Consider the following 13,488-nt stretch of genomic DNA (forward strand, 5'->3'; position numbering starts at 1 on the left):
GATAAGGTAATAACTCCAAAACCATGCATGTTTTGCTGCAGAATGACCATGGCTGGCTGAGTCTTCGTCTGAATTAGCTCCAAAAAAAAAAAAAAGGCAAATGGTGGGTGAAGTCTGGAAAAAGCAGTTCACTTTCAATCCTTTGTTGAAATGCATCTCTTTTCCAAGAGAACACACCTAGGTAGGCTTATTAGTGTTAATTGGGAACTGATCTAAATGTTGTGCAAAGAATAAAGGACAATCTGTTATTACAAGTGGATGATTATATACTGTATGTTAACCAAGGCTCATAATGTGTCAAACACAATCCGCAGTAACACTGTCAAATTTAGAGCTTTTTAAGACCTAAAATAAACCATTCACTACTGGCAAACCCTCTGCTTAGCACACCATCAGCTTAATGCTGGAGCGAAATCCTACATGAATTTGACTGTGTTCACCCATAGAATTATGTTATGTGACTGATTTAGCGCACTCACGCTATCTGACATACAGATGTTAGTGTCCCCTAGACTATCGCTCGAGCGATTAAAAAAATCCGCTTTGACTTCAAGATAAATGCGAAAACGAAAGGGCTATTGAATTTTGTCAAACAATGTTAGAGCTCAATAGAACTAATATTTTGCGCTCCACTTATAATCTAGGGTAAAACGTGCTATGTTTTTTTAAATGCATTGTAACAATATGGAACCTAAATGATCACTTTCAAGACAATGGTAACCTAGTGTTGGGAGTTTTAATTGCCACAATCAACTGTAAACCAGGTGCAAGTGAGTATTGCCCTAGATTTCAAGGGCTGGTAACAGGTAAACATAAAATCCTAGGAAAAATAAAGTTAAATAGAGTTACCAGTGATGTAACCTGACACTAGTTTGGAAAATCCTTACAACCTGTCCTATCACAGATTCTAAAAATTAATGTTGTTCAGGGTCAAAATGAATAAATCAAAGCTCTTAAAGGGCCATGATACCCAAATGTTGAAACACTTGAAAATGGTGCAGCATAGCTGTAAAAAGCTGACTAGAAAATATCACCTGAACAACTCTATGTAAAAAAGAAAGATATTTTATCTCAAAATGTCCTAAGTATTCACAATCCATTGTAAAGGACTTTAAGCAGCAAATCAGTAAGCCTGACTAGGGACCGTCAAGGGAGTGAGCCGCATGCACACTCATGTTATTTCCTTATTCAGTTTAAGGAAGTTTACTATGAAATCTCATGAGATCACAGTAAAAGAGTTCATGACCTCAGCACTTCTGATGCTGATTAGCTGCAGTTCATTTCTTCATTTTTTTTTTTTTTTTTTAACCTGCAGCTGGACAGCAGCTAAAGTACAGTATAACTCTTTACACAGAACTTACTCTGGTGAGGAGATTGTGAGGTAAAATATCTTCCTTTTTTTACATAGAGATGCAAAGGTGATATTTTCCTGGCAGCTTTATACAGTTATACTGCATCAGTTTCAAGTGATTTAGCATATGAGTATTATGCCACTTTAAGTGAAATATATGTACCATGGAATAATATAAAGTCAATTTGAGATTTTTGTTTTTGTTTTCCTTTTTAATATATTTACTATATCTTAGGTTTCCGCCTTTGTGTTTCTGTTTTATTGAACTATGGCATCAAAAAAGAATGATCAGAAAAGCATTTTGCGACTAGAGGAAGATGTCACCAACTTGACAGAAGAGCTTTGTCAGTGCCAGGTATGAGTCAATTAATCGTATCCTTTAGTTCCTCTTTTATATGTAGAAAAACAAAGGAGACCCCTATCCTACAGCTTTATTTAAAAACAGACCTTTTAAAGGGTGCTTCTATTTTTTTGTTATACTTTCTAAGTTATAAAAATGGATAGCTAGAAGTGTAATGCTATGTACATATGAAGTGTATATAATGAAACATACATCAGCTTAACCCCTTAATGACCAGACCGTTTTTCAATTTTCTTACCCTTAAGGACAAGGGCTATTTTTACATTTTTGCAGTGTTTGTGTTTAGCTGTAATTTTCCTCTTACTCATTTACTGTACCCACACATATTATATACCTTTTTTCTTGACATTAAATGGACTTTCTAAAGATACCATTATTATCATCATATCTTATAATTTACTATAATTTTTTTTTATAAAATATCAGGAAAAAATGAGAAAATCCACACTTTTTCTAACTTTGACCCCCAATATCTGTTACACATCTACAACCACCAAAAAAACAATCATGCTAAATAGTTTCTAAATTTTGTCCTGAGTTTAGAAATACCCAATGTTTACATGTTATAGGGCAAAAAATACAAGTAACACTTTGCTATTTCCAAACCACTTTTTTAAAAATTAGCGATAGTTACATTGGAACACTGATATCTGTCAGGAATCCCTGAATATCCCTTGACATGTATATATCTTTTTTTTAAGAAGACAACCCAAAGTATTGATCTAGGCCCCTCCCTCTCACTGATGATTGTTCATTGGTGGCAGTGGTTGCTGTACGCGCGCGCACACACACACGCACGCCCCCCCCCGCACGTTCCCGGCGTGCTTATTGCACTTTACAGGAACCGGATGCTGGGTAGCGATGGGCCGCCCACCCGCCTCCTTGCTAAGCTCCCACCCACCAACGATCGGCACCATCACTACCGGTGCAGAGAGGGCCATAGAGTGGCTGCCTCAATATCGAGGCATTACTGCAATACCCTGAGAGCTGCTGGAAGCGATCGCAATCGCTTCCAGCACTCAATTAGACCAAGGACGTCCCAGGTACGTCCATTGTCACTAACTGACAGTTTTTGAAGGACGTACCCATTTTGTTTTCTTTCACGGTTCAGATAGATTATGGAATTTAAAAAAAACTTTCCAATTTACTTCTATTATCTATTTTGCTTCATTCTCTTGGTATCCTTTGTTGAAGAAGCAGTAATGCACTACTGGAAGCTAGCTGAAAGCCAATTACAAATCTGAATCATGAAAGAAAAAAAAAATGGGTGTCATATTCCTTTAATTGGATTAGTAAAGATTCCAATGTATTTTTTTTATGAAAGACAGCACTATTTAAAAAGTTAAAATACTTTGTGTATGAACAAAAGATTACGTTAAAAATGTTTGTTTTGATTCTGAAGTTATCAGGAAGCCCATAACTGTCTTAAAAGGGACAGTCAACACCCAGGAAAACTTTATCCCATACCTTAGATCTGCAAAAAAAAAAAGTGCTTGCACCGCATCCCATCTTCAATACCACTAACGTTATGTGTCTAATCTTCAAAAGAACATACAGTTTTCAGCGGTAGATATGGCCGCCAAACTCCCCCAACTGTTACGTAGGAGGCTTCTCCTTAAAGTCATTTGCCAATCAGAATCAAATCCTCGGCTAGATTCTTTACACGCATTCACGGAGACACTTTATATTTCTAATAGCAAGCGGACTAAAATTTGCATGCGCATTAGCAATATTAAAGCGTCCCTGTGAACGAGGATTAAATTAAAAAAAGAAGGGGACGGGGAAGGAGTTTGGGGACCATATCTACCGCTGAAAACTGTATGAGCTTTTAATGATTAGACATATAACGTTAGTGGTATTAAAGATGGGAAACGGTGCAGGCGCATCTTTTTTTGTGGATCTAAGGTATGGGATACAGTTTTTCTTTGTGTTGACTGTCCCTTTAACTGGGCCTTAAGAGACACTGTGATGAGAAAAAAGTCACTAATTGAAAAAGGAATGACATAAATGCACGGACTGTGATTTAATTCCCTGTTATGAGCTGTGTAATAGTTCCTTCCCCACACAGCTCACTATTTTTCTATGCTCCCTAGTCACCTACTCAGCAGCAAGGCATTCCTTGCTGTAACAGTACCCTCTTGCACAGTATGTTGTGTACACCATAGAAGGCCGCTGTTTTCTGTATTACGTTAGCAGAAGTAAAGTGTAGGGGACACCCTGATAGCCCTGCTTTAGTTGATTATTGTTCTTGCACAGGATTACCTTGGCAACAAACAAGTCTCAAGTCATTTGACAGCTGAAACTTACTCTCCTTACACTGCTCCTGACAAGTTAAGTTTTGGCAGCTAAGAAGACTTGTCAGGGTGCCGTGTGAGGAACGTAATATTTAGTCGACAACTCACTGCACTGACTTTGTTGTTAATAAATAATAATAATAAACTAGAGCAGGAAAGTCAGTGGTAGGGAGGCAGCTTCTGCTTGGTCTTATGTTTCCCAAAACTAGTTCAAATAGTACTATTATAGGCAATGATGTCTACAGACAGTAATGTCTGCCCGCTGAGTACCTAGATTTGCCCTTGTTCTACAGTTTTGCTAGATAACAAGGGAAAACAGTGAGCTTTAATTGGAAGAACAATACAGTAGTATCACACAGCTTATAACAGTAAATGAAAACAAAGGCAAGTTTGCACTCAATTTTAATAACTTTAGCTGCAAACATTTTATGCAAACGTTTAGGCACCCCTGACAATTTCCATGATTTTCATTTATAAATAATTGGGTGTTTGGATCAGCAATTTCATTTTGATTTATCAAATAACTGAAAGACACAGGAATATTTCAGTAGTGAAATTAGGTTTATTGGATTAACAGAAAATGTGCAATATGCATCAAAACAAAATTAGACAGGTGCATTCATTTGGGCGCCCTTGTCATTTTGTGGATTTTAATACCTGTAACTACCTAGCACTGATTAATTGGAACACACAATTGGTTTGGTGAGTTCATTAAACCTTGAACTTCATAAATGGGTGCATACAATCATGAGAAAAGGTATTTAAGGTGGCCAATTGCAAGTTGTTGTTGTTCTCTTTGACTCTCCTCTGAAGAGTGGCAACATTGGGGCCTCAAAACAACTCTCTCAAATGACCTGAAAACAAAGATTGTTCAACATTATGGTTTAGGGGAAGGCTACAAAAAGCTATCTCAGAGATTTAAGCTGTCAGTGTCCACTGTGAGGAACATAGTGAGAAAATGGAAGACCGCAGGCACAGTTGACAGGCCAAGTAAAATATCGGAAAGGCAAAGGATGGTGAGAACGGTCAAAAATAGCCCACAGACCACCTCCAAAGACCTACAACATCATCTTGCTGCAGATTGTGTCACTGTGCATCGTTCAAAAATTCAGCGCACTTTGCACAAGGAGAAGCTGTATGGGAGAGTGATGTGGAAGAAGCCTTTTCTGAACACACGCCACAAATAGAGTCTCTTGAGGTATGCAAATGCACATTTGGACAAGCCAGCTACATTTTGGAAGAAGGTGTTGTGGACTGATGAAACAAAGATTTAGTTATTTGGTCATAACAAGGGGCGTTTTGCATGGCGGCAAAAGAACACAGCGTTCCAAGACAAACACTTGCTTGCCACAGTAAAATTTGGTGGATGTTCCATCATGCTGTGGGGCTGTGTGGCCAGTGCCTGTACTGGGAATCTTGTTAAAGTTGAGGGTCGCATGGATCCCACTCAATATCAGCAGATACTTGAGAATAATGTTGAGGAATCAGTCACAAAGTTGAAGTTACGCCGGGGCTGGATATTTCAACAAGACAACGGCCCAAAACACTGCTAAAAATATTCTCTGGCATCTATGCAGATGAACAAGTACACTGTTCTGGAATGGCCATACCAGTCCCCAGACCTGAATATCATTGAAAATCTGTGTGGTGAGTTGAAGCGGACTGTCCATGCTCGGCAACCATTAAACCTAACTGAACTGGAGATGTTTTGCAAGGAGGAATGGTCCAAAATACTTTCATCCAGAATCCAGACACTCCATTACAGACTATAGGAAGCGTCTAGAGGCTGTTTTTTCTGTTAAAGGAGTCTCTACTAAATATTGTGCAATATTTCTGTTGGGGTCCCCAAATTTATGCTCCTGTCTAATTTCGTTTACTTTGACTCCTGACTACAGTGTTTCTTTAAGTACTGTTTTGTCATTGGCTGCTAAGCAGAACTCCTACTGCTTTATTGTTAGACAGTGACATGACTTGCAACCAGAAAATCAAGTAATTGTAATGCATTTTAAAATGTGCTATTATTATAGATGCTACCAAAGGAAAAATTATGCATTTGCCAACAGACCTATAATGTTTTTTTTTTTTACAATTTTATTTATATCCAACAATGTATACAATCATACATATTCCACATCAATGCGCCACGCAGGGCAAACAGACATTATGAAAGTTATGTTGCAGGTTCAATGATAACCTTTTGCAGAGTATTTGTGCACAATGTTGGGGTTTTTATTTTTAACATTACAAACTAAACAATAAACTAAAATAAAATAAAACTAAAACAAAACCAATACCTCCTTCTACTAAAACTATGAAAATATGTCACCCTACGAAACAAGTGGGTGAAATATCCCATAGCCCATAGCATATACATTTTAGGATTTAGCTCATAGTAATTACATTTTAGGGTTTAGAATATCTCAACCCAGAATTTGGCATTATCTACAAAAATATCTCGATAATCAGCAAACCGGTACAGGGGGAAAAAATAAAATACATGTTTTCTTAGCAATTTACAAGACAGTCTTTGGAATTTTATAACAGGTATTTTACCAGTGCTATAGTATAACATCCATAAGTACACACCCAGGGATTAAAGCGTAGCCAAGGAAACACTGGTTAAGGTACATGGAGAGTTGTGCTAAGGAACCTTTAAAACTAAATAGTCAAAGTGAGATTACACTGTACATAACCATCATCCAGGGAAATCCTCAATCGGCAAGAGATCCACTCTCTGGTTAACCGATTCCTCTATGAATTGGAGTAGGAGTAGGCTGATAATACGGCATTCGCACATGTAGGACGGGTGAAGCTATGTCAGACTCCTGCAGGTCTCCATCACCTAGCCGGGCATGCCATCCCAGAAGTATTGAGATAATTTGGTTAACTTGATGTCTCAGAGGGGAGCGATCCTTTGTTAGGCGATTCGGTAGGCGATTATAATGATCCCTGTCCAGCACACCTCCATGATTAACCGCAGCTCTCTTAGGTGTACTTTTCATGAATGCGATAATTGCTTCTTGCATATTGGGAACGGCAAATGAACCCGGTGTCATAAAGAGCTCCGTGGTATCTTCCACTCCCTGTCCTTTCTCTTCTTGTCCAGGGAGTATCAGTGTCGCAGTCGTATTAGCCGCCTCGTGGTGCAGTATCTCTGGCAAAAGATGGCGCTCAGCAGATAAAGATGGAGACTTATGAGCTTGTATCTCTGCCAGCAGACGCTGCATGGCTGTGTCCAATTTAGTAATCGCTGGAAGCAGTAGAGCTTTCAAGGCAGATAGCATGTCCTGCATCTGGCAATATTCAGTTTGGATAGCAGTATTCATTCGTGTAGTATTAGAGCGTCCATGTATAGTGCAGTGGGTTTCTATCCACTTCGGAACACCTCGCACAATTTCAAAATCTTTTACCGACTTCACGGGGGCCAAGTGATGTAATTCCCTTCAGTTTCTGAACAGCAATACTGTTAAGGAGTATATGGATGGCTGCAGATTAAGCCACAGAAATATTTGTAAAGGAGAGTTTATGGTCAGAGCCTCACAAACTTGTGGCCTTCTTGGTTCGCCGCCCACCGGAAGTCCAGACCTATAATGTTACATAAATTATCCCCTTAGATTGTCAGTCACATGCAGTCCACAGTGATGATTAACCCAGTAGAAATTCTCAGCCCAAACTTCTGCTGTTGTCTTTGCAGACCATAGAACCAAAGCAGTGTTCCAAGTAGGCATTCATATAAAGTTTTTATTGCTGCCACATTGAATAAAAACAGCGAAATGTATACTTAATTATTGAGGGGCCAAAATATATGCAATTGTTGTTTTTTCACATGTAAAATTCCCCTTCTTCTGAGAAAGTTACCTATTAACCACTTCATAGGCTTAATATATTTTAAAAAAAGGCCTAATATCACATTTTAGCCAACTGTTATACTGTTAGGGCCTGATATTCAAAACCTCACCTGCAAGGAGAGAAATCACGCAAAATCTTTGGGCTTTTTTTGGACCTTTATTTTGTAATGTAGGAGTCTGTTTCACATAAAGGACACTACATAGCAAAATAAACATTTCTCAAGATACAATTTGTGTTTCTAATTTTTTTTTTTGACGGCCTCGCTGTACCGACGAGACTTCTTAGAATATGTCGCCTGAGTGGCAAGATTTTGAATATCAGGCTCTTAGAGATAGAGGTAAAAAATTGAAATATTCATGATTGCATTTCATTTATAAATAAAAGTATTTTTGCAATATACTTTTATTAGCAAAAAATGCTTCTAGTAAAAGCCATTACTGTTTCTCAGAGGCATATACTTATATTCTGTGGGGGTCCATGCACCAGCATTCAAGCTCTTTGAGAAAGTGTGGTGTTTGAATACTGGTGCCAGGAGCCTCACAGCATATGTGTATATTCCACAGAAAAACAGTAATACGTTTTACTAGAAGCATTTTGGCTAATGGAAGTATGTTGCAAAAATGATTCTACTTAAAATCGAAATGCAGCTTTCTATCTATTTAAATATTCCCCTTATTTTATTGGTATGTGTATTCAGCCTAAAAAAAATAAATATTATTAATGGGTTGAAAACTATTTACCACAATAGTAAATTCCCTTCACAAAGATGAATTAACCCCACATACAGACCAACTCTAGTGTAGACACCCCTTTGTTTATGTGAATCCAGAAAAAAATAGTCCAGTTTCCCTCACTATATTATTTCCCACTTACATATTTTTTTAGAATCTGCCTATGCTTTTGATGGTTTTTCTATAATTTGTAATATTTGCTAATCTACTGTCTGAAAAAAAATAAGTCTATTCCTCTTTATATATAATGCAAATTTTGCTTAGCTGAAGGCTGTATAAGATTACCGATAGAGGGCAGTTTATATGCTTCACGGTTTTCAGTTGAGCTGTTTCAGATCAAATCAACCTCCACATCCAGTATTGTTATTGAATATGGGCCACCAAGTTTTCCTCTTGTCAACAACTCTCCACATGCAATGTTCCTAAGTAAATTGGGCACCACCCCTCTGACGCAGGGTCAGCCCCAAGGGGGGGGGCATTGACGAGCAATGCCCGCCCAAATGGAATGCTGTGCCCCCTCAAAAAAATAATTTTGTTATTGTATAAATAAGTGTGTCATAATTCTGGAAAGGTTGTAACCCTAGTTATGTTACCAGTCACACCAAGTGGGTATTCACACAGCATATTGTGTGTGTATCACTTTCTCAGTGGAATGATGCTGACCTTTTACAAGCAACACAATGAAACTGTTCCTTGCACAATGTGTGCAAACCAGACTCTTACAGGGAGACTGTTGAGAATAAATCTTACACGCAACGTGCCTTCACTTTGGGTAGCTATGACACCAGCCCCGAACTGTAAACATTCTCAAAAAACTTTGTAAACTAGTCACTCAATGGGAACAGTTAAAAAATGATACCAGCAACCACTCAGCAATTTGTGTACATATCAATCATGGTGTGGGTGTTCCCATTATACTGTGTATATAGCAGTCACATGCAGTAGGTGTTCCCAGCATAGCGTGTCTATCTATACCAGTCGCACACAGTGGGTGGTTCCTTATACAATGCCAACCTACAAGCAGTAGAGGAATGACCCCTTCTCATCCGACAGCAGCAGCACACTAACTAAGGAAATGCTTCCACTTTACATAAACATGGCGGCCCTCAGTGGCACACACCGGTTGCTGTATCACAATAAGTCCCAAGCGTTTCTATTTTCCATATTATACAGTGTTAACCAAGCTTTGACCCTGCTCTGTGCCCGCATTATATACCCACCGGGCAGCATTCTCTCTGAACCTGTGACTGGCATAGCGGGTCACTAATGACCTTGCACAGGCAAAGCGTGTGGTTTCCTGATGCTAATATATCTTCACGTCACGCATATTTTATGTTGTTTACTAACATTACCAGCTGATTACATTAACCAGTAGTTTACTTTCTATATGCATTTGCTTGATATATCCACTATAGTCTCAGTGCAGTATGGATTAAAAGTGCTTCTGTCAGATGCTTTTGTTGCGAGTGTATTTGAGTAGAAACGCCAATGTCACTCTGAGGGGTAATTGCACCGTCAGTGTAGCATTATTTTATTTCTCTTGTAAGGTATGTCCCCTCACTCTGCTCTTATTTTGACTCTTATACATGCTTTGTAAAAAAATACGTGCCCCCCCCCCCCATTTCATTCATTCATTCTGGAGCCGAGACTGCATTTTCAAGTTTCACACTGCCCATGCAGACTGATACTGCAGGGACCTTGAAAAACTAAGAATATTGTGTTAAGCAGGACCGTCTTTAACACAGGGCAAAAGGGGCAGTTGCCCTGGGCCCAGTCTTTGTTGAGGGGCCCAAGAATCCTAAAAAAAAAAAAAAAAAAATTTTTATTTTTTTTAGTTCATGCCAGACTGCTGATGTCATGTGACATGGGACACACACATACAGTCAGTCCTAATATTGTCACAGTCAAAAGTTCTCTGCTTATATTTATTTGTGAGAAACTGTGCCAGACCGTGCCAATGTCATGTGACATTCCAAGCTAGTGCCATGTGCTGTTTTAGATGTGCACTGTGCAGCACTGGATGCTAAGCCCTAACTAGGCATCCAGTTAATCCAACTGCATCAGAAAAGGTTCTGCTGGGGTTACCACTGTTACCAGGTAACTGCTCTGGTGGTGGGGATTGTTTCTGGGTAGCGCTCACTATAGGCACATGCAGCAGAAAGCTGGAGTGGCAGGCACGTGAGGATTTGAGCATTTGTGCAGCTGCACACACCGCTCTCTTCAGTCTTGAGGCTGTGTGACTCATCTCACACTGTATCCATGCAGCCTTGGGCAGACAGCATCCAGTCTGCTGGTCCCCTTAGCCCTGCTCTTTCTGCTGTGGCTCTAAGATCAACTAACTGAAGTTTGTTAGGAAAACAGTGCTTTGTAGAAAGGTGTCAGTGGGAAGAATACGTGTGTACACATGCCCCTCCCCCATGCAGCATTGTCTAGTGCAGGATGAGAGGGAACTTGTTCCTAGCAAAGTAGTGACATGTGCTGCTGTGGCTGATGTATGGTGTCATGCTGATACTTCACACATTAAGGTAAGGTTTATCTTTAAAATTTGTATTTCTCTCTGTTTAAGATTTTACAGCTTCCCATAGTTGTTCTACTGTTCCAGTCAGTAAACTTATATCTGTCTGCACCTCTATGTTTCCGCCTCGGTCTTTACCTTGCTTTGCTCCGGTTGGCTGCCCTAAATCTCTTTAACCAGCTAACCTCACACCAGAATCACATTCAAAAGCATATTAAATTAATCCAGAGTGGAGGAATTTATATATTTATTTACTTATTAGTACTGCTTAGGTCCAGTTTCACATATTGCAATTTTTTTTAATGATTAGCCCAGCAGTGGATGATCCACTGCTGGGCTTATAATTTAAAAAAATATATAAAATAAATTGATTTAGCTGTTTTTTGGGATGTTGGGGTAGAGAGCGAAATTGCATGGGGGGGGGGGGGGCTAGAAAATGTTTGCCCAGGGTCCAGTCAGTATTAAAGACGGCCCTGGTGTTAAGTATAACCCTGGGATCCTCAAACAAAAACATGGAGTGTTTAATAAATGTATCTAAAATCAGGAGCCATTAAAGGTGGTTATTTATTTAGAAGAAGCCAAGTTTGTAGAAGCCGTTATGAACTATTTATGGACTATGTTCCTTTTGCTCCCGAGATTTGTTAAGCCATGTGTTACTGTGTGCCTGGTCCAAATTTGTATTCCCCATGACTCAGAGACCTGTTTTCACCAATCTCTGCTTCAAAGATCTAATGACAAAGGTGACAGCTAAGATAAATACAGAGTGTTGGGTTGGTACTGGTAGTGGATCTTGTGTTCTACTTATAGAGCTTTACAAATCCTAGGAGCTAAGCTTTCTGTATTTTTATTTGGGGATATTATTTTTAGATTATGTATCTGCATATAAAATATGTCAAAATTTGCAATTTTCTATTTGGTTTATAATTTCCAAGACAGGTTTTTCTAATACCTATTTATGGATTATTTGTTTTTTAAATTTCCCTCCTTCCATTATATCTTGTATATGTATAAATGTGAAAAATTTCCTTTGAAAAAGTAATTGTTAAAAAAAGATATTTGAAAGTATTTGTTGGAATATTTAAACGAGATTGAGTTTATTCTTGTAGTTAATATTAGATTTGTAAAGAATTAGTTACCAAATAGTTTCTAAAGTCTAGTAAATCTGGATTAGAGATGTCATGCATTGTAAAGTAGGTATTTACGCTTGCATGCTAGTAAGGTGAACTGAAAAGTATTCAAATGATTGCAATTCAGCAAAGATATGATAAAGCTTGTGTCCTATTTTAATTCCTTTTGGTAATTCTGCATTTTTACTAAGCCATTGAATAAACAGGTAACTGCCTTAAATCATTACAAATGTATGCCTTTTATTTCTACATAATCAAAATGTACAAGAAGACGGCTATGATCTCAATCTTTCAAACTTTCTTTAAACTGCCAGCTCTTGAATAACAATCCAGTCTCAGTGGTACGGTAGCGCGTCTGAGCGTCCCTCTTTTGTCAGTTTCTATTCCAAAGAAACTCCTTTTTTTAGCTGCATCCATTATTAATGGGGGCAACACAAAGAGAAATTCTTTAAATGGAAATGATGAAAGGAACATATTATACGATTTTATTATAATTCAATACGAAAATGTTTATTTATTTATTTTTTTGGGGAAACTGACTTGTACCGAGTGACATATTTTCAGAGACACACATTTGTCTAATTCTGTAAGCTATAATATGTAAGGTGTTTTGTGTTTATTGCTGTATGGGGATTTAAGCATACATTCCCCTATTCTATTGCAAATATTGTCCGACTGGGATATCAGATAATGCTGTTTTGTAAAAGATCTTAGACAAATAATATTTTAGCTTTAAATCAAATATCTGTTTTATGATAAAAAGAAGCTATCACTTTTATAACATAAATTGTTCTTAACACCACAAAACACACTCAACAAAAGTAAGGAACTATTCTTTATGGCAGGCAGGTCTTTAAATCTCAGTTGGACATATATGTGGAGCCAGTGATCTTAAAACTCATAATTGTTTTGGATTATTTAACTTCTGTCTGTATAGAAATAGGTTTTTTAAGTTTCTTATAAAATGAGTATCCGCTCCATAACTTTGTATCATTTTATTTACAATGCACAATATATAAAAATGATTGTTAAAAAAAATTATATATATATATATATATATATATATATATATATATATATATATATATATATATACACTGTATATTTTAACAATCGTTTTTATATATACATTTTACTTCATTGTGGTATAGCATATAAATATCACTGACTTACAAGCAACTGATATGTACTGTAGTTTTTATGGATGTTATATTTTTCCATCTTATTTTCCTCCCTGTATGTTGTTAGTTTGAAAGCATC

At 37.8% G+C, this 13,488-nt stretch overlaps 1 protein-coding gene across 1 annotated transcript in view; it reads left to right on the forward strand.

The window, feature by feature from the left end:
* The first annotated feature begins 1,584 nt into the window (after positions 1-1,584).
* CNTLN (centlein) overlaps positions 1,585-13,488 on the forward strand; it is a 969,919-nt gene continuing 958,015 nt past the window's right edge. Inside the window, exon 1 of the mRNA XM_053702639.1 lies at positions 1,585-1,706. Coding sequence (XP_053558614.1) covers positions 1,620-1,706 — 87 coding nt within the window. The 5' untranslated portion in view covers positions 1,585-1,619. The remainder of the gene's footprint in view (positions 1,707-13,488) is intronic.

The sequence above is a fragment of the Bombina bombina genome, chromosome 2 (assembly GCF_027579735.1).
Source record: "Bombina bombina isolate aBomBom1 chromosome 2, aBomBom1.pri, whole genome shotgun sequence".
NCBI classification, from domain to species: Eukaryota; Metazoa; Chordata; class Amphibia; order Anura; family Bombinatoridae; genus Bombina; species Bombina bombina.